The sequence below is a fragment of the Manduca sexta genome, chromosome 24, assembly GCF_014839805.1.
Source record: "Manduca sexta isolate Smith_Timp_Sample1 chromosome 24, JHU_Msex_v1.0, whole genome shotgun sequence".
In the NCBI taxonomy this organism is placed as follows: domain Eukaryota; kingdom Metazoa; phylum Arthropoda; class Insecta; order Lepidoptera; family Sphingidae; genus Manduca; species Manduca sexta.
In genome coordinates this window covers 7,092,975-7,116,043 of record NC_051138.1, presented here as the reverse complement: position 1 = coordinate 7,116,043, position 23,069 = coordinate 7,092,975, and the positions used below count along the sequence as shown (strand labels likewise).

Sequence of the window (23,069 nt, the reverse complement as noted above, 5' to 3'; positions counted from 1 at the left end):
AATATTTATATTTATCACCACGGGTTTAGGAAATTATATTATTTGCGCAACCACACTGGCTGCGCCAAACAGTCTAACTGACACGTGAACGCATCAGTGGCGTTGGCCCGAGACGCATGATACGAGTCCAATGTTTAATAATTGTTGTTGGAAAATAATACATAAAACTCTGCAGACGATTAAATAACTCCTTATGTAGATGTGCGACATCAAAACATTAACAGTGAAAAATACAAGTGTAGTGTTAAAAGGGTTTCGTTTGTTTATCTGACCGGTAGGTAAGTTATATTATTATATTATTATAATACATAAATGTGTTTCTTACTGTTTGCATTAAATTTGTATTTAATATTATGTACTTACTTAATCATAAAATGATTTACGTAATTAATTTGTGGTAAAAAAAAAACTGCGACGGTAATATGATTTTCTTTTCTGTACCTAGTCTTTAAGAATACTTAGTCTTTAAAAATAATTAATACCTTCATTCAAATTAATTTTGGAAGGTCTTTGCTTGGAGTTTTATACTATTACCTTAAACAAATTTAAGAAGTTCTTTCGTCTAACATTATATTATTATTTTCTACTTACATATTATCAACGATATATTATGATATATATTTTATAGTTAAATATAATTGATATAGGTAAGTATGTATGTATATATTGATGGTTGGAGTTTTTTCGTATTCTGAGTTTAAAAAGAAACTGAATAATCATTATGTTAGATCAATCAGTTTACTAACTTAAAACTATGATGTTAGTATTTTTTTCAATATTGTTAAAGATTAATAACTTTCTTTTTACAATAAAGTGAGGTCAATTGCAGATCAAATGTTTAAACTTACATAATAGATAGGTAGGATAGGTGTAAATACGTATTTAGAGCATCCCATTTCATATTTATATTCACCATAAGGTGATTCATAGACATTGTTTCGAGCGAGTGCTAGAGACAACCTTCAGTTTCATCTACTGACACCCATTTGTTATTTCAACTATTTATTACTTATTGAAATTTGTTTACCCCTTATCTTATTCTATGGTTGAACATAATTCTTTTTAGCCAATTTCAAGACATAGGATTCCTCCCTCTCTATTATATCCTTAAAGGCTATGATGAGCAAAAAAATATTTTTATATTATTGTTTCCCAGTAATATAAAAATAATGTAATTACATTATATGATTAATAGTAAGTTTAATGGTTTACTTACTTTTCACCCACCCTAGACACCAAAAATTCATAAAAATAATTAGAATTTCAAGAATACCTCTGATCTTCTAAGTAGGTAAGGCTTGAAATATAAAATCAACTAATCAATTTTGCTTAAATGCTTATCAATTAGTGTTGAGCTGTAGGCTATAAATGATGTACTCCTTATATATTAGGTAGGATTGTTGCACCAGCTAGTGACAGTTGAGTTGTTAACTTCAGACCATCAAACTATTCATAAATTAAGAAAAATAAGGAGAAATTTCCATAAATAGCAAATGTTACAAAAAAAACCACTAATTTCAGTTTGCATCCACTAGTGTGTTAGACTGTGACTATTATTTTGAACAATAATAATACTGTAACAAAATAACAATCTTTGTTCTTTGACACAAATTTTGATTTTTATTATTCTCTTTACATTAAACATAATTAAATATGAAATAATAATTATCAATACAATTATTATTTACTCAACTGATATATTTTTTTTAATTAATACATAATTAAAGTTACTCCATTTCATACTTCAGTAGAGAAAGAAATTTAACAGAACTAACAGAAAAGAAACCTATTTTTGATCATCATGCACCTTGTTATTTTTTTGTTGTACTGCATTTGCATAAACATTTCAGGTAGCATGTAAAATTGAATGTCCTTTTTTACTTTATGCTAAGCGGATCAATAGATTTACATATTGTTAAACACTCTTTTTACAATAAACATTATATTAGCAAAATAATTACAGAATACAATTTTAGAATTTTTTTGACAACATCCAACCAGAGAGAATAATAGAATTGTCACCGTGTGACATATCTTCTCTTCTGCCAGCCTGACTGTGCAGCCGAATACTTCCGGAAACGCCCGATATCATCGACTAGGATAGCGGCGCGTAACAATATTCCTTCAGCTACTGCGCACTAGAACTCTGCTAAGGGCAATTGTGGTTGTGAATTATTCAAACTTCGCCTGTACAGCAACCACGCATTGACTGTAATCATATCGATCATGTGAAAAAATATGTGGTGATAGAATTTCTTGGATCTGATCTGAATCCTGTAGTAACCAAGAAGAGCGTCTAATAAGTCCACTCCACCCACATGTCTATTATAAACCATCACTGCAAAGAGAATTATAATATATATGGTAATATATGCATCACTGCATTAGGGCATGTCACATTTTGGTAGGTTTTATCCTTTTTACTAAAACGCCGAACTTCTGAGGAAGGTTTGATGTAGTGATGTGCCAACACAGGATAAAACAGTTTCATTTTACCCAGTTAACTCGAGTTAACTGGGTAAAATGAAACTGAGTAATGATTTGTTTTGGGTTATTTTTACAAATGTAATGACTCACCAGATGAATTTAAATAAAAAAGGAAGTTATTTATTCATCATGTATTTATGTTTTATGTATTTAGGTTTAAATCTTCGTAACATAAATAAAGTAAGTATTTATATTAATAAACAACAAAACTACTTATGTTTATTAATAGCAGTCTTTACAAAATAATATCATATCCGTCTTACTTTATATCCTAGATACATAGATATTTACTTATGGTTTAATTATTACAATAAAAATTTAAAGCTTCAAAAAGTACTTAGCTGTTTAACTATTTTATCACAAATCATATTTTGGCAGTTAGCTTATTCATACTCTATGTTGACTTCTTTCCTTCATACTCAAATAATAGAATAATAGAGTTGAATAGAAATTAATATGCTATCAGCAAATTCTAAGATGGACCATTTACTTATTTATAATGTATTCATTTGTTACTTAACAGGAAACAAAAAATAATTTCTTTACAGCAGTTTCCATGCCTTCCGAAACGTGATTCACACAAAAATAGTTTAGCATTTAGATTATTAAATTATGAAAATGTTAGAAATTTCGGAAGAAATGGAAACCGCTGTAAGTAACAAACAAGAAATCGGCCAGTATTTCGTCTAGGAGAAAGCCAGTACGCCTTCTGTTCTTTTCTGACTTTCTTAGCGATTAAAAGATACCCAAGAGGTGTGATTTGACAGAAGCTACTAAAATGGGACAGTAAAATTAAAACACAGCGGTATCATTCATGTCACATATGTTTGATAACTTATTTCAATGTTAATAAAACTTTGTCGAAATGCTTAGAGCAAACACGGTGCTGTTTTTTTCAATGCCAATTGGGACGAGCTATGGAAACGATCCATTTTTGCCTCATAGCATCATCTGTGGGGAATCTGCAATGAAACACATTATACAATGTTTCATACGAAACACACTATGAAAATCAGATAGTTTCCTCGACCCCAGCCTTAGCGCACGGTTTCCAAGTGGCTTTTACCACTACACCACCGAATATTGAAAGTAAAAGGCAATTAATGCAAAATAGTAAACTACAATATACCAACATTTATGTTATCGAAAGAATATGCAGCACAACACTATTGAACACGACTACGTAAATTGGTAAAAATGAAAAATACTTAATAATGACTGGATCGAATGGCCAACAGCAGATTATAATATGACTAGAGCATAATAAAGTATAATTAATAACACTTTTGCACTTATGTACAGGGTTTATGCAAATATATTAGGTTTTTTGTTTACTCACCGATGGAAGCTGATGATTTCAGTTTCATTTTCTTTACGAGAAGAATGAGATTTACACCCCACAATAACGCAGGCCATTGCTTGTTCCTAGGGCTATATTTTACTTAAACAGCACTGTGTATTTATTAAAATTAACAACAATAATTTTACACAACATGTAGCCACTTTAGAAAAGTACGCGCTGAAGTATAACGTAACTAAATTGTGTGAGCGCGTTTGTGACATTGTTTTGAGATTGGCAAGTTGGAACATTTGACATTTTATTTGCTTTTTAATTCGGCATCATAAAGATGACCAAAGGTAACCATTTGATTATTTTAAAGTGTACGCAAGCCGACCTTAGCAACATAATATTTGTCTCGTTCTTTTCAACGGTTTTGGCCTATTTGAAAAAATAGGATAAGTATATTAGGGTAATTTAGATTCCTTCTATGCTTGTTCTTATTCTGAGGTTTAAGTTCTTTCACGGTAATATTGCAAATCTTCCCAGGTCGTTTTTCAACAGCATATCTATTGGTTTCGTGGCATATATGTGCAAAATATCGTCAGTAAACAAGTATTCGAAGAATTGTAATGGTATCTCTAAAGCTGTAATGGCTACAGGCAAAGCCAAATCTCCAGTAAATTGTAATTCGGTTTCATTTCTTTCCAAAAACCCGTCTCTCCATCGAGGTTTCTCAGCCCTCGAAGCTCTAGTTAAAGAGGCGGCTAATTGAGATAATGGTACGTTATCATCAGGTTCAGACTCAGATTCATCAGATTCTGGAATATACAGAGGCGGTACCTGTCGCCAGAGGCGGCTCGTGAAATTTTTTGATGGGGGTTCACAAAAAAATAATTGAAAAACTAGAGCTTACAATTTATTTTATTTGTATTTAGCCGCATTTCTTTTGACTGTTTTATAAAAGATATACTGTATTGTTCCATTTTAACACAAAATATCGCACACAAACTATTTTTTAATACTTATTTAAAAAAAACTGCGAATTAACTGACGAAGTCGACGAGCTTGCTTGAAGTTGTTTGTATACATAAAAACGACAACTGCGCATAACATATCCACTCGGCGCGCGGCGTGGCTGAACGACAACTGAGTGACGCGTGAGCGGCGCTCCAGATTACGCTAATTTAGGCTAATTTCTCATACGATATCTTTTGTTTCACGCGTCAGCCCGAGTCGATTTCTCTCTTTCGCACTCATTGAATACAGTACTAAGAGTCGTACTAAACTTCGTTTCATACGAGCACAATCGCTGGCGCTCCACTTGTTACAAATTGACGCTACGTGTACCTATATAGGTAATATAATAGACTTTTTATAGGCATAGTAAAATATAAAGAATGTAATGTAAGGATCTTATGTATTTTAAATATATATAAATTATTAAATTATATAAGTACGTAATTTTCGTGGGAGTGCACTACACCAGCGCTCTTTCGGATGAGCCGCCACTGCCTGTCGCTGTCGTCCTCTATTTCTCAGTTGTTCATCGTCTGACAAATCTTCGTTAAAACTGTCGTCCGGGAAATCGTTGATTATCGTATGTATACCCCCGTAAAACCGACGTGGGTCCATGTCACCAAGCTTTCTGTAATAATATAATTTGCATTTTTGGATTTAAAATAATATAAATCCAAAAATGTTCACATTATTGCATATTGGCCAAAATAAGCTACGATAGAAAAATAATATTTCTGCATGTTGTGCCAAATATGATCCAAATTAATAATTACGAATAACTTTTGATTTTTGACTGCCTCGGTGGCGTAGTTGTACTGCATGCGCGGTACGGCAGCGCTTTGAGGTCCTGGGTTCGAATCCCGGGTCGGGCAAAGTGATAATTGAGTTTTTCTGCTCAGTATCAGCCCGGAGTCTGGATTTGTGCCCGATATGGCGATAGGCTCGCCCCCTATCACATCATGGGACGGAACACACTTGGCGAAAAGTGGGTGCCCTGGTTGCACCTCTGCATACCCCTTCGGGGATAAAATGCGTGATGGTGTGTGTGTATAACTTTTTTCTACAAGTATGAAATAATAAAATCTTACCCTGTAACAATCTGCAGACACCGCTCTCCTCGATTTTATTTATTTAATAGCACTAACTCACAATTTTATATTTATTTTATAATTGTGAAATAGTAAAAACAGTTTCTTACCAGTAGCAATCTGTTTTTCAAATTTGAACGACGATTAGTTCATAAATACACGGATAGATGGCGTTTTTTTTAAATCATGTGACTTTTCAATGCAACGTATTTGATACGTTATGCACAAAATGTTGAAACATTTTCCCATTCGAAAATTATGACCGATTTTTTGGTTGGGTTCAAATACGAACCACGATGTGGTAAAGGGTTAAGTATATATTCGTTATTAAAACGGACATTTACCTGCTTTCTATTAAACTTATTAAAAAACCGAATTGATATTATGTATGCAAAAATGCGAACGTTGGATGCGTGAGTACTTGTCAATCGTAGATCGATCGATTTACGGGACATTTTAATCTGTGCCTAAAATACGGAACGTCCCGGTAAATACGGCTTCCCGTATTAAGTAAGGATTTTCAAGTGGCTCCGATTAAAAAACAGCTTTGATAATATTTTAACATTTCAACAAAATCACAGAATTTTACTATTCATGCACACAATATCTACTGGACACTTCACTTATAACTGAACTAGCCAGAAAAAATGCATTTTGTACGACCTTTCAAATAAACCTCGTAATATACGGAATGTAAGAAAAATTTTTGTCTTTATCTAATTAGGTAAACAAGTATTCGATATATAATTTCATACAAAATATTATGCTTTCATTTTTTTTATATACATTGAAAAAATTAATTGCACAATATAATATTGGTAGAAGTTGCTACTTTGAGCATATAAAACAATATCCCGTAGGTTATATGAAAATTCGTTCACCCTCTGAGAGATCCGAGGTAAAAACCCACGGGCACTGCACTAAGAACATACTATAATCACATAAGACAGTAAGTAAATAGGGTGTGAAGTTATTTTTATTTAAATTACCTTTATTTCGTTAAAAAAAAAAAACTATTGATTGATATCAAAAATTGTGTGATACTTGTGAAAAATAATTCTTACGTAGATTAAGGTCTTCGTTGTCTATTTTCTTAAGAGAAGTAAGATCGACATTATGTTGCTGTAGGGCTAAATTCAAAATTCTCTTCTTTCGTGACAAAGCAGACATCATAAAACCCACTAACTAGTATATTAACGTCTCAAAATATACTAATTAATCCAATTTATTGCCAATTGTAATGATATAATTCACAACTTATAAAAATGTTAGTCTCTGCAAAAATACAAACTCGCATCTGACAATCACGCCGCGCTTGCTCCGAGCTGTAAAGAACATGCCGGTAAATGTCCATACGGTTTCGTTCCCGGGACTCTATGCCCGGGACTGCACTAGAAGATAAGATAATGTTACCCGCCGCTATCCTAGCTGATGACATCGGGCGTTTCCGGAAGTATTCGTCTGCGCGGTCTGGCTGGCAGAAGGGAAGATATGTCACGCGGCGACTATTCTATTATTCTCTCTGGTTGGCGAGGCTCTATGGGCCAAAACCCTTTGCCTTCCCAATAATAAAGGAAAAATCAAAATAAAAAAAAATCTCTGGTTGGACGTTGTCAAGAAAAATTTAAAAATCTGTATTCTGTAATGATAAACGGAATTTGACTTTGACAGCTCTGACTGTTATCTATACTTATAATAAATCTGTAGAGAGGTCAATTCTGTACATGAAATATATTTAAAAAATAACTATCAGGGGGTGATTAGGGATCGATACTGATGCCAAAAATGCAATTAGTAAAATTTTTGTCTGTCTGTCTGTCTGTCTGTCTGTCTGTCTGTATAACCGTTATAGAAACAAAAACTACTCGACGGATTTTCACGAAACTTGGTACAATTATTTTTCATACTCCTGTGCTGGTTATAGTATACTTTTCATCACGCTACAATTAATAGGAGCAGAGCAGTGAAGGGCAATGTTGGGAAAACGGGAGAAGTTACTCCATTTTTTAAGCTTCCGTCGCGTGTGCAACCTTAATGGTTAAAGCTACATAGAAATCATGTATGACGGAAATGTTCTCCTTAAAATTATGTAAAAAATATCCCACGACAGCATATGTCTATCTTTTATGGTTGACTCACAATGACACGTGTAACTCCCGATAGCTTAGCAGTTCGAAGCTTTCTCATTATATTTGTTTACTAATCTTAGGAACTATCGGTCCAAACTGAAAAATTCTTTTTGCGTTGGATAGCCCTTTATTTGTGGATTGCTATAGGCTATATATCATCACGCTATACCCAATAGGAGCGGAGCAGCAATGGCTAATCTCTGGAACTACCGGTCCAAATTGAAAAATTCTTTTTGCGTTGGATAGCCCTTTGTTCGTGGAGTGCTCTAAGTTATATATCATCACGCTATGACCAATAGGAGCGGAGGAGTAATGGCTAATCTTAGGAACTACCAGTTTGAACTGAAAAATTCGTTTTGTGTTGGATAGCCCTTTATTTGTGGGGTGCTATAGACTGTATATCATCACGCTATGACCAATAGGAGCGGAGCAGTAATGAAACATGTTACAAATACGGGGACAATTTATTAGTTTTGAGAGCTTCCGTTGCGTGCTCTGCGTAAACGGTTAAAGTTATGCAACAATGATGTATGTCGGGATTATTCCTCTTAAAAAGTTCTAAAAAAATATATTATAAAACAAATTCCCCCGCTGCATCCGTTTGCCTGAACGTCTTAAACTCAAAAACTACCCAACGTATTAAGATAAAATTTGGTATGGAGACAGTTTGAAACCCTGGGAAGAACATAGGCTCCCGGGAAACGACTACTTTTATAATGGAAAACTTTAGCCTGAAAAACTTTATAACGCGGGCGGAGCCGCGAGCAAAAGCTATATTAAATAATTATAGGGAAAAAATATTGGAAAACCCTTAATATTCTTGGACATCAGGAATTTTGCTCAGGAAAGTTACGTGTTCTTAATTATTTGGCTAAAAAAATAAAAATAAACATCGTCTGTACTGTTGGGCGGTGTCTATCTTTAACCGCTGACCACGTTGCGTAAGTTACTCTCAATCCATCATCATAACAAAGATATGAGTTCCGAGGACCCTCCAGACGGAGGAGGAGGGAAACCCCCTGACTTAGCTGTATTCATGGATTGCACATCGAATTTAAATACTACAAATAATAGGTCAGTCCTGAAACGTTCGGCTGATCATATTCATATTAGTGAAATAAAAAAAAATAGACCACCATCGGAATCCATTCAATCCGTTTTTTCTGTCCCTGGTTTTGATATCAATTCAAAACTCTTATATTCTGCCTCTGACAAAGGACCTTTTATGGTTTTCATATCAAAATCTATGTCGGATCCTTCTTCAGGAGTGTTGTTAAAAGCCCTTAAATTTGCACAATTCATGTATAGACATGATATTAAAGGTGTTATAGATGGTGGTATTAAGTCTCTTGGACGTAACAAATTATCTGTCCAATTTAGTTCTGCGGAAGAAGCAAATAATTTTGTGGGGAATACCGTATTATCCCAAAATAATTTCGATGCTACTATCCCTCGCTTCCAAGTCACTCGCATGGGTGTTGTTAGAGACATTCCGACAGATTGGTCTTTGGAAGAATTTGTCTCAGATATCGTAACTCCACCTAATTGTGGACAAGTTCTCAGAGCTAGGAGACTGAACTTTAAAACTAAAAAAGATAACACAGTCACCTGGGCCCCTTCCTCTACGGTAGTTTTGACTTTCTCAGGGCAAGTTCTCCCGGAGAGGGTTTTTTGCTATCACGCTTCGCTTCCTGTGTCCTGTTATCAGCTCCCAACTATTCAATGTCTGAATTGTTTGCGTTTTGGCCATGTACGCGCTCAATGCAGATCAAATCCCCGATGCTTTCGGTGCTCTCAGCCCCACCATGGCGATAACTGTGATGTTCCCGAGACTAATGTAACTTGCCTGTTGTGCAGAGGTGGTAATCATAAGGCTACTGACCCGAAATGCCCTGAACATGCTAGACAAAAAATTATAAAGCAAGTAATGTCTCAGGATAACATCAGTTATCGTGAGGCTTCTTCCAGATATCCCCCATCCAAATTGTCTTATGCGGATTTCACAGCAAACCACTCTCAACTTCAAAATAGCCAGTTTCTCTTCACTCAAAAATCTCAAATCCTTCCTTCTTCTTCTGTCATTCATCAGTCACCTGCTAACTCTTCCCATGTCAAAACTGTTTTTCGCTCCCATAGAAATAAAGGTGTTTTCGGAAAATCATTTGATGCAGTGGCTCATAGTTCCATTGTGAACCCCCCTTCATCATCACAACCTAACGGTTGCGCTATTCAAAATCCACATATTGAAAGAACTCCCACTGACTCTCCGGATGATAACCTGATTGAGTATTTAACATGTTCTTTGGTGAATTTTTTATCAAAATTCAACAATAATGTACCGCCCAAAGTCTTATTTTTATTAGAACAGCTATTAAATTCTTGTGTCTAATCATGGACCTCAAAATTCTTCAATGGAATTGTAGAAGCATCAAACAGAAAAGACATGAAATTTTTTATTTAATTAATAAATTTTCTCCTGTCATCTTTGCTTTGTCGGAGACATGGCTTAGTCCCGGCTCTATATTTAGAGTTCCGGGGTTTTCTTGTCTTCGTGATGACAGAGATGATGGCCGGGCGGGTTGCGCCCTTCTAGTTAGTAGATCCATTTCTTTTACGCAAATCCCAATTCGCCGGCATAATCCTGGTTTTCATATTGTGGCCATTAGATCCATAAATATTACCTATGTTTCAATTTACATTCCACACCCTGATGCTCATTTACTTTCTGAACTAAACTCTATTCTTACTTCTACTCCTGGTCCATTAATTGTGTTGGGCGATTTTAATTGCCGTCATAGTCTTTGGGGGTCTCATTGTAATGATCCATCTTCATCTTTCTTACTTGACCTTTTAGATGATATTAATCTTTGTGTTTTAAATGATGGTTCTGCTACTCGCAGAGGCGCCCCTTCCCAAAATATAAGCATACCCGATCTTTCCTTTGCCTCTCCCTCTTTAGTTTCGATTCTGTCCTGGTCTGTTCTTCCTAATTCATATGGAAGTGACCATTTTCCGATATTAATCACTACTTCGAAATCTTATTCTCCTGCTCCTTCTCTTCCCCCGCTTCAAAAATATCGCCTTATTAAAGCTGATTGGGATTCATTTTCTTCTTTTTTAGATGGTAAAGTTCAATCTCTTCCCCAAATTACCTCTGATAATGCCTTATCTCTTTATGATGCTTTTGTCGTTTGCCTGTTACAGGCAGCTGATTTCAGTATTCCTCAGAAAAATTCAGCTCGTAATTTTATTCCTTCTCCGCCTTGGTGGGATGCTGAGTGCTCTGAGGGCATTCGTTGCCGTAAAGAAGCTGAAAAATCTTTCGCAGCTTCTCCAACTATGTTTAATTTCTTGGATTTGAAGAAAATTGTAGCTCGTACTTGCCGTCTGCTAGCTAAGAAGAAGAGATTAGGTTGGTTAAATTTTTGTGAATCATTATCACCTCGCTCACCCGCTTCGTTGGTCTGGAAGAAAATCAAAGCTTTTCGCAGGGCTTATGATGACCATTCTCCCATGATCTCTTCCAATGATTCTAGCATGTGGCTGGATGATTTTTTTAATAACTTGGCTCCTCCATTTGTCCCAAATTATAATTGTTTTATCTCGATGAATATATCATCCGGTCCTTCCTTAGATAAATTTGATGGTTTGTTCTCTTTCTCTGAACTTTCCTGTGCTCTGGACCATCTCCAGGACTCTGCCCCGGGTGTGGATGGGATACCCTATTCTTTCATCTGTAAATCTTCTTCAACCTGTAAGGAGTATTTCCTTAATCTAATCAATTCTTTTTTTATTAGCGGTATTATTCCAGAATCCTGGAAATCTCAAATTATTCTTCCCATTTTAAAACCTGGAAAAGACTCTAACTGTTCATCTTCCTATAGACCAATTGCCTTGTCCTCAGTTCTAGGTAAGATCATGGAAAATCTTATAAAAAATCGACTCGAGTGGATTATAGAATCCAAAGGCATTCTTCCTAAATCTCAATTTGGTTTTAGAAAAGGGATGGGTACATTAGACAGCTTAAGCATTTTGATGACAGATGTTCGTATTGCTTTTTCAAAAAATGAAAGTGTTATAGGAGTATTTTTAGATGTGGCGTCTGCTTATGACAATGTCCAACTTCCGCTACTTAGGCTGAAGATGCTACATCTTAGCTTTCCTGCGAGATTAGTCAATTTCATATTTACTCTTCTTATGGAGCGCTCGGTTGTAGTGCGTCATCAAAATTTCGTTTCTTCCCCTCGGCTTGTTTGGAAAGGTCTTCCTCAGGGTTCCGTTTTGAGTCCTATCTTATACAATTTATACACTAGCGATTTGGACTCCTCAGTAAATAGTTTTTGCAAGATTTTACAATATGCTGATGATATTGCCCTTTATTGCAGTGCTCCGTCTGTGATTGATGCTGTTAATCCATTAAATTCCGCTTTGCATTACCTAAATGAGTGGTTGGGTGATCATGGCTTGAGCCTATCGGTGCCCAAATGTAATGCTATCATATTTTCGCGCAAACGATCTACACCTTCTATAAATCTGTTTGTGGAAAAGAATCGCATTATGATTTTGGAAAAAGTAAAGTTTCTTGGGATTATTCTGGATTCAAAATTATCCGGTCTTTATCATATTGAATATATTTTAAAAAAATCAGAAAAGGGTGTTAATGTCCTTCGTGCCCTCTCTGGTGTCCGCTGGGGTTCTCATCCTTCCAGTCAAAGAATTCTGTACAACGCCATTGTTAGAAGTCATTTTGATTATGGTTCTCCCATTTTGGAACCATGTAATAAAATTGCCATGGCCAAATTAGATTTAGTCCAGGCCAAATGCTTGCGAATTATTACCGGGGCTATGAAATGCTCTCCAATTAATGCCATGCAGGTGGAGTGTGTGGAACCTCCTCTTCATTTGCGTCGTCAATTTCTATCAGACAGGTTTTTTTTTAATATTATACAGTATAAATCCCATCCTCTACTCCCTCTTCTACGCTCTCTATCACATCTGACTCTTACTTCTTCATATTGGTCCCATAAGGATTTACCTCTTATTATTAACAGTTTCAATCAATTCCTTAGTATGCGTACTCCTATTGTTCAATCTAAAATTAACCCTCTTTTTGAAATTCCTTATGAAGCCTTAGTTTTTCAACCTAATATCTGTCTTAATTTCAATATTCATAAAAACGACCCTGGAGCTGATGCTAAACTCAATTATATTTTAGACAGGGATTGGCCTGACTGGCTTTCTATTTATACCGATGCATCTAAATCTTCTGAAAATGGCCGTGTTGGTGTTGCAGTATGGATCCCTAAATTCAAAATTATTCTAAACTTCCGCTGTTCTCAATTCTGTTCAGTTTTTTCCAGGGGGAAGCCATTGCGCTTTTTGAGGCTGTTTCATATGTACTCTCCCACAATTTAAACAAAACAATTATACTTTCAGACTCCCTAAGTTGTCTTATGGATTTATCAAAATCGTATTTTCGATCCCGTAACAATTTTCTTCTATCCCTTCAAATTAAAGAACTTCTTTACAAATGTCATACTTTAGGAATAAATGTGGCTTTGGCATGGATTCCCAGTCACTCTGGTATTCCGGGTAATGTAACCGTGGATTCTATTGCCAAGGCGGCCTGTCATTGGGGTGATGAATCATACAATGCCTGTTTTCCACGAGATCTTCGTTGCCTAGCTAAACCGAATATGTTTAAAACATGGGATACTATATGGCAAAGATCAAGACAGACTAAAGGAAAATATTTCGGTTTCATTCAACCTTCAATTTCTCCAAAATGCTGGTTTAGAAGGAAGAATTTTTCTGATAAACTAATCACATCTGTGATCATTCGTCTGCGTCTCGGTTTTGTCTGCACGCCAATTTTTTTAGCCAAAATTCGTGTGAAAGATCACTCCTTGTGCGAGTGTGGCTTGGACGAGGGTTCCTTGGAACATATATTTTTTTTCTGTCCTAAACTATTAATCCCCCTCTATGACCTTCTCCCTGCAGACATCCCCCGCCCAATTAATATTCCCTTTGTCTTAACTTTAGTCCATTCCCCTTTTATTAAAGTCCTCTATAAATTTTTAAAAATTAATAATATCCGATTATGATTTTTGATACTTGTTTTTATATTCTCCTTAATTTATTTCTTTATCTCTGTTTTGTACTGTATGTATTTTCTTATATTTCGAATTCAATATTTTTATACATTCATAATATTCTTATTCTGAATTTACGTATAATGTGTTTTTTGATTATTTTGTATTGCCATTGCTTTATTTACCGCTCAACAGTCATAGATAATATTAGACCCATAAAAATTTACCGTAACTTTTCCTACTTTCAACTTTGACATTGGCAAAATCATCGTCTGCCAACGATGGAGCCACAATTTAAAAATTGAATTGAATTGAATTGTATTCTGTAATTATTTTGCTAATATAATGTTTACTGTAAAAAGAGCGTTTAACAATAAGGTTTAAGGAACTTTCTTAAACAGTATAGATGTGATTAAAAAAAATTATTACACCTTCGTGTAGTTCTCAGGTTGTTAAATACAAATCTGTAATAAAATCAATTTCGTCTGATTTTTCCATGCGATTTTGTTCTTGGGACCCGTCGATTTACAAAAAAGAAATCTATTATAATAACTCCATGACCTAAATAAATGAATGACATAAATTAACCTTGTTTTAAATTATTTTTAACACGTGGAAATCATTATTATAAGTTTAATAGTATAAAACCAATACATATTATAAAATTCATAAATGATTATTCAAATGTAAATTAAGTGTTTGCTTTATTTTATGTATATTAACACAGTACCTAATACCTGTAATTATTTATTTAATTATTTCATTTGGGTTAGGGACAAGAAAAAAGATGTAATCACAATAGAATTCCTTCATATATTTTTCTATTTCGGATTGTCATTCCGTACTCTTCGCTGAGACGCGGCCGAGGAAGCACGGGTATACAATTTATAAAAATAAAAATACGTACATAATAAATACTACGGATAAAGACGTTGATACTGTTTGAGATTTTAATGTATGTAGTTTATAAGAATGAGAATATTAAAGTTCAAAGAGAATATAACATCGATATATAACTATTTCCTAGCATTACATTAAATTCTTTTTGACCACTATTTTAAAAATTAAGTTGGTATTGACAGCACTGAGCACAGTTAGATATCAAATTTTAAATATTTTATGTATACCTATAGGCATCGATATATATGTACTACACTATAGGCTATCATAAAATTAATTGGATTGGATACTATAGATACCTACCTATATTATAATTTTCTTTGATTACATGTCTTAGTTTTCGTAGTGAGGTATGCGAGTGTTGGTCTATTAAAGTGTCTAAAAATAAACTATATTGTGATTGTGCCTAGGTTCGTGAGTGTAAATAAGTTTTTAAAATTCTAGATTACGAGTAAATCACAATGCCTCCATACACATCAGACGCCAATGGCGTGCTCTTTGAAAGTGATGCAGCAACACCAGATTTGGCTCTCTCTTCAACTCCAGTGCAGCAAGCTGACAATCGCCCTAAACAGTTAGTGTGGAGAAACATTATACTTTTTGCATATCTTCACATTGCGGCATTGTATGGCGGATACCTCTTCTTAGTCCATGCAAAATGGCAAACAGATATTTTTGGTAAGTAATCAGTTACACGTTAAATTTAGTTAGCAATAGTAAAAAACAAAAAACATTTCTTTTTTCAAATAAAATATAACAATAAAAAATGTAGTATGCAAGTAAAATTAAAAACATCTAAATCTCATAACATTTATTTGTATCCCAGTATAAGTATAACAGTTTGTTAATAAGTAAATGAATAAGTATGATTTATGGTATATTATCATCTATTAGGAACTGAAGGCAACCATAGTAAACATTGATGATATAATAATAATAAAAATATCAGCCCTGTATTATATACTTGCCCACTGCTGAGCACGGGCCTCCTCTACTACTGAGAGGGATTAGGCCTTAGTCCACCACGCTGGCCTAGTGCGGATTGGTAGACTCCACACACCCTCGAAATTCCTATAGAGAACTTCTCAGGTATGCAGGTTTTCTCACGATGTTTTCCTTCACCGTTAAAGCAAGCGATAATTCACAAAGAATACACACATAATTTTTTAGAAAAATTAGAGGTGTGTGCCCTTGATAAGCGGCGATAGCCTAGTTGGTTGTGGAACGGACTGCCGAGACGAATGTCCGCAGGTTCAAATCCCAAGGGCAAACATTGATGATAATTTTGATCAATTATTATTTAAAATTTACCATTGTCTTACAAATCATCTCTACATGAAAGTCTTGTTGAAAATTATATAAATAATCTTTAGAAAAATATGAACTAAAACCAATATAATACTTGGCTATTATACATGGGTTAAGATTTAAGAATAGACTTAAATGTTCTTTTGTTTTATAAACATATCCACTTTATCTTACTAGAGTTTAGCAACTAGAAATTTGGTGAGAAGTTATTGTATAAAATTATCAGTTGATGATTTATGAAACTAATGAGATAGGTTCAATAAAAATTATTCTTAAATGCTGGGATCTCCAATTTAAAAATATGGTTTACATGCAAGAAGACTTATTTTCAGGTTTATGAAATATGTAAACAAATACTCAGTACTATATTATCGTAATATTATAATATAGACAATAGCAATGTCTGGTAAAGGAAAAAAGTTATAGCTATCACTGACTAATCATTATATTCGGTAAACGATTGACATATCTGTGCTGGGTTGTTATCTTTACCAGATAGGTGATATCAGATTTTCAATGTCACCTTCCAAAATAATTTATCATACATTATTTTCATAATAACATGAAGGATAATATTATGGATCCATCTAAGCCCAACAAACTTATTTAGATAATTATCTATCTATACTCTATACTATTATATAAAGCTGAAAAGTTTGTTTGTTTCGACACCCTAATCTCAGGACCTACTGGTACAAATGGAAAACATTTTTTAGTGTTGTATATCCCATTTATCGAGGAAGGCTATAGGCTATATAACATCACGCTATCATCAATATGAGAGGAGCATCAATGAAAAATGTAGCAAAAACAGGGAAAATTTATTCCTTGTTTTAAAATTTAGTATGGAGACAGTTTGACCCCTCAGAAGAATGTAGGCTTCTTTCTATACCGGGAAAATATATAGCAGTACTTTTATCCCGGAAAACTCGCAAAAGCTATTTTATAACTAGAATTCCCTGTATTTGCTAGTAAGAAATATCACTCATAAATTTTGTAGTAATAGCTTAATGTCCTTTTATTTCCAGCTTATTTGCTTTATGTTATGTCGGGACTTGGCATAACGGCGGGGGCTCATCGACTGTGGGCGCACAAATCATATAAAGCGAAATGGCCGTTACGACTTATTTTGGTCGTATTCAACACTATGGCATTTCAGGTGAGAGTTTTTTATTTTTTCTCAGTATATCAAGGGTAATGTTAGCTACGATGCATAATATCGCCAAATCGTAGTTGCAAGAATATTCCGAATTCTGTTGCTAATTCTGTCGCAATATAGCAATACTAATTGGAAAAAGTTTGGCAGATCTTGCGAAATAAATATTTTTCTTGCAATACCTAATTAATAACGAATCATAAAAGAACTGAAAATTACTTTTTAAATGCCTATAATCTACCAATTTAGACAGTGTTAAACACAATATATTATATTAAAATGTATAACAATTTAAGAAAATATATTAAAATATGTGTACCAAATCCTTATTAGATAATCTTCACTTTGTCAATTAATAATAAGAATAAAATTTGTGAATATATCTGGGTAATAGGTCCTTAAAATCACCTACGCTATTTAAACCTGGGGTCCGCCGAGCCTTTGCGTGCGGCCCGCTGAGTCTTCGCAATTGTGACTAATCTGACTGATCTCACTTCAAAAATCTCAATATAACTAAAGCTTTTTAGCCAAGATCATTTGAGCTATATATTAACTCTATTAGAATAAAGTTATTTTGTCAATTGTGTATGCTTTTTATCAAAATAAATACAACTATATTTTAATTACGTTTTTGACACAGAAGTAGGTCATGGATTTACGTTCTGGCCCGCATAAAAAATGTTTGAATACGACTGCTTGTAATCAATGAGTCTTAGATTCCGAAACAACATCCGATCGGATAACACTAAAACTTGATCGTTGAGTGCAATCAAAATCTGCAATTTAGAATCGTGTTTCCTAATCCACGAAGTATGGTGAAAACATAACACGATTCCACTTTATATATTACCGTTGTAATCTTATCGCAGCTGTGGTCTGATAAAGCGTATCGCGTTAAATAAACAATATGTATGCATAATATATATACCAACAAGACACACTAAAAATATTATGATATTTTATTATGACACAGATTGAGCCAACTAGAATCGTTTCGTCTCAAGCCATTTAAAATTCTTTATATGCGTATAGGCGTAGGCGTTTGTAATCATTATAGTAAATGCATCAATTTCGACACAAGCTCTTCAAGTAAAAGTTGTGTCTTTATGGAACGATGAGGAAATTATGTCCAAGATATATATTTTATCCCGAGATATTTTAAGTCTAGCAATCACCTAGCGTTAGGCGCATCGAGAAGGTGCTCAACCATTCTCATAATGAGTTGTAGGCTGGCTGATGGCTGGTCGATGAGTGTGTATTAACAGTGTAGTCCCTTTGAATACGAAGATATATAGCAATTTTAAGGCGCGTCTATTTCGACATTAAGTATTATTAAATTTGAGATTTTAAAAAGTAGCAACAAAACTCCTTTATTACCTATTTCATTTGTTGCATCCGTCGAAGCATTTACGACTCCCGTTCTTATTATCGGGCCCCAAATTCAGTTGCTATAGTCTTAAAAAATTGACACATATAACAATTATGTACTGTTTCATATTATAGGATTCCGCAATAGATTGGGCACGTGACCATCGCATGCACCATAAATACTCGGAGACTGATGCGGATCCACACAACGCGACCCGAGGATTTTTCTTTTCGCATATCGGCTGGCTTCTTGTCAGAAAACATCCCGAGCTGAAGAGGAAAGGCAAGGGGTTGGACCTAAGTGACTTGTATGCTGATCCCATACTCAGATTCCAAAAAAAGTAAGTTACAACTCTATTACAATTTTTATAGTGTAACAGTTAACATAGTTGATGAGCTGGCTGACTCAAGTGTTTATTTAAAAACGATGATGATTTTTTTTTTCATCCATTTAGCGCATTTAAACAAAGAAATCCCCCCACATATTTTTAGAGTACTTAAATACTTTAAATTAACAGGTAAACTATCTATTGAAAAAATACATGGAAAGTGCTGTCTTATCCCACCAGATAACAGCAGCTTTTTTTAGTATGTACTAATTTTGTAATATATTGTTTCTAGGTATTATCTGATACTGATGCCTATCACCTGCTTCGTCATGCCCACGGTGATTCCAGTGTATTTGTGGGGCGAGTCTTGGGTTAACGCATTCTTTGTGGCGGCGTTGTTCCGCTACGCGTTCATCTTGAACGTGACCTGGCTGGTGAACTCGGCAGCGCACAAGTGGGGCGACAAACCTTACGACAAGAGTATCAAGCCATCCGAAAATATCTCAGTTTCGATGTTCGCTCTCGGGGAAGGATTCCACAACTATCATCACACGTTCCCGTGGGACTACAAAACTGCCGAACTCGGAAACAACAGGCTCAATTTCACCACAAATTTCATTAATTTCTTCGCGAAAATCGGCTGGGCTTACGATCTGAAGACGGTTTCGGATGAGATCATACAACAGAGAGTGCAGCGAACAGGAGACGGCTCGCACCACTTGTGGGGCTGGGGCGACAAAGACCACGACAAAGAGGAAGTCAATGCGGCTATTCGTATTAATCCGAAAGATGACTAAGTTATATTGATTTCTGCAAACTTTAAGGAAATGATACCTCACAGGCTTATAAGCGACTAACACCTAATCAATGACACATATTATGTATAAGTCCGTAATATTAAAAAACTCGGAATAATAATCTCTTCACATAGCTGTTTCCGAAATTCAATAATTCCAAAAGTGATTATACAAAATTTATTTGGTTTATGAAAAGCTATGGATAAAATAAGGTGGTTAACACTATATACGCACAGTATCTTGTGCTCATTAAAACGAATTAGTCTTTTATCTATGAAATGATGGTGACTTTGCTATGCCTAAAATCTTTAAAGAGTCGCTAAAATATTTATTTGCCATTATAACTGATTACGGCAAAGACTACGTTTGAATTTACAAGGCTTGATATTAAGTATTTATGTGTATCAAGTTGCTGTTAATTTTTCTAATTTGTAATATCTGGTGCACTTACCAATAAACAAAGTTATGAATATATCGTTTACGCTTTTATATAAAATAGTGGTTACAATAAGTGAAATCGTCACCCAGTATGTTTGTTGTGCATCGCTAAAAGCTCCACTTTTTAATCACATTGCGACACGCGACGTAACAATATTCTCCATAAGAAAAGTCTGATTTATTTTAAAACTCCGCGAATGTTCCTATTATTTGTGACCCTTGTTTTTTAAACAAGATATAATTTATTTGGTTAGTTATCGATATGATTATTATGTTAAAAACGTTCCTTTTGCATTCACATGTATTTTGTATGATGAAGATGATTTTACTCGCGGCTTCCCCCACGTGAATAAGTTCTCCGGGATAAAGTACCGTTATATGGGTCATTCCACGTGAAGCGGGCACGAAAAAAAACTCGATGTCTCAGATTTTCGTAATATTTGATTATGTTATACCTGTATATGTCCTCGATCCAGATACAAAATATTATTAAAGTGTAAAGCCTGGTAAGCGAGTTAAAGGACTTTGAAGTATTGACTGGCCGGCTGGTATACGCCACTTCGAATCCAATTATCAAGTTTTTAAATGTTACAATAAAATAAATAAAGCAATGAAATAAATACTTCATTTAATGAGCTTTTGTATTGTATTTTTGGAAATTGAAAAATGTTTTTTCTTTGAAAAAATATGTTTGAAAGTTTCAAACTTGAATTTCACAAAGTTGGCATATTTATATTTTTTTATTTTTTTCTAAAAATAGCTCCTATTGTATAGATAATTCCTGCGAAGTTTCATAATGGGCTGAGAAGTAGTTTAGGAGCTAGACCGATTACAGTGCCGAAGCGCGGTGGTCGCCAGAAAGAGCGAAGTAGTAAAACTTTCAATTAAACTAAATACTTTCGATTAGACTATTTTATCATGTTTTGCATCGCTCTAACGATTCAATTACATCTGATTATAATATAAAAAAATATATTTATATTACTGACGGTGTACAACAACATTTGAAACTTGGCAAGGATAATCTATATACAATATTGGCTATTTTAGTAGAAAAACGTTATTATATAAATATGCCAACTTTGTGAAATACAAGTTTGAAACATTAAAATATATATGAATAATAATAATAAATAGTAGTAGTAATAATAAATATGAGTTTGTGGCATTGATGTTCTAGCCTATATGTATAAGCGGTCGGGTATCGTGAAGGCTTTTGTTTGATGCGTTATGTAAACTAGCCTGTGTCTCCAGGCGTTTTAGGTTACCACTGAGACCGTCAAATTGCCCTTCTGCCATGTGAAGTGGCACGAAAATGAAATTCTGCATCTTTACCACAATCCTGTTTGAAATATAACAAGTTAATACAATTAAATCTTTTTAAAATATTGTTGTGCACCGTCAGTAATATAAATATAATTTTTTATATTATAATTAGATGTAATTGAATCGTTAGAGCGATGCAAAACATGATAAAATAGTCTAATCGAAAGTATTTAGTTTAATTGAAAGTTTTTACTACTTCGCTCTTTCTGGCGACCACCGCGCTTCGGCACTGTAATCGGTCTAGCTCCTAAACTACTTCTCAGCCCATTATGAAACTTCGCAGAGATTATCTATACAATAGTAGCTATTTTTAGAAAAAAAATAAAAAAAATACAAATATGCCAACTTTGTGAAATTCAAGTTTGAAACTTTCAAACATATTTTTTTCAAAGAAAAAAAAACATTTTTCAATTTCCAAAAATACAATAAAAAAGCTCAATAAATGAAGTATTTATTTCATTGCTTTATTTATTTTATTGTAACATTTAAAAACTTGATAATTGGATTCGAAGTGGCGTGTACCAGCCGGCCAGTCAAAACTTAAAAGTCCTTTAACTCGCTTACCAGGCTTTATACTTTAATAATATTTTGTATCTGGATCGAGGACATATACAGGTATAACATAATCAAATATTACGAAAATCTGAGACATCGAGTTTTTTTTCGTGCCCGCTTCACGTGGAATGCCCCATATATTTCCCCGTGATAGAAAGTAGCTTTTTGAGCATCTTAAACTATTTCTATACCAAATTTCATAAAAATCAGTTCATTAGATTTTTGAAAAAAAATCTATACTTTCAGACAGACAGAAAAGGAGACATCATTCTATAATATGTATAGATGAACAATATTACTATGCTCTGAAATGACCATATGTAATACTATGTATATTATATTCAATGTGTACTAACTATAACGTTAAACGTTTTCTGTAGCTATTTTATGAAGTCCATACGGAATAAAACTAGAAAGTATTTTGCCTGTGGGTTTGAGTAAGATTTACAAAAATATCTGATTGTTTGGCCTTATATTATAAATAGGTCTTAGGTTGATATTTATAAAACAGACTCCAACTGAGTCAAAGTTATGGTCTTAATAAGAATTTCGTGGTTTTTAAACGAATTTCAACTTTGCCTTGTAAAAGACCACTATGTTATATTTTACTTAGTCGATGTTTAATTTCTAAATGTCAACGTTTATAATACTAATATTGTGGTAACACACAGACATAGAAAATGTTTCGAGTAATGCACTCACCAAATTGATCACTTTGTATAAGTGCGGGTATGCGCAACTTATCGTCTCCCGTAAACTTATGACGTAGACCTATCCGAATTCTAGAATTGGACAAG

At 34.2% G+C, this 23,069-nt stretch overlaps 1 protein-coding gene across 2 annotated transcripts; it reads left to right on the top strand.

The window, feature by feature from the left end:
• The first annotated feature begins 31 nt into the window (after window positions 1-31).
• LOC115448746 (acyl-CoA Delta(11) desaturase) lies at window positions 32-20,427 on the top strand. 2 transcript variants are annotated; one of them, XM_030176294.2, is made up of 5 exons: window positions 32-274; window positions 15,440-15,673; window positions 17,332-17,462; window positions 18,963-19,168; window positions 19,449-20,427. In XM_030176294.2, exons 2-5 carry the CDS (start codon window positions 15,457-15,459, stop codon window positions 19,951-19,953), a joined length of 1,059 nt encoding a protein of 352 aa, XP_030032154.1. In that variant the 5' UTR covers window positions 32-274; window positions 15,440-15,456; the 3' UTR covers window positions 19,954-20,427. The 2 variants fall into 2 exon arrangements, with proteins under 2 accessions (XP_030032154.1, XP_030032153.1); XM_030176293.2 differs by having other exon boundaries at window positions 32-278.
• The last annotated feature ends 2,642 nt before the right edge of the window (window positions 20,428-23,069 follow it).

Coding starts and splice junctions, on each gene's coding strand:
- LOC115448746 (XM_030176294.2), top strand. CDS start 15,457: ATGCCTCCATACACATCAGACGCCAATGGCGTGCTCTTTGAAAGTGAT. Junction 15,674..17,331: donor ATGGCAAACAGATATTTTTG/GTAAGTAATCAG, acceptor TTTTATTTCCAG/CTTATTTGCTTTATGTTATG. Junction 17,463..18,962: donor TCAACACTATGGCATTTCAG/GTGAGAGTTTTT, acceptor TTCATATTATAG/GATTCCGCAATAGATTGGGC.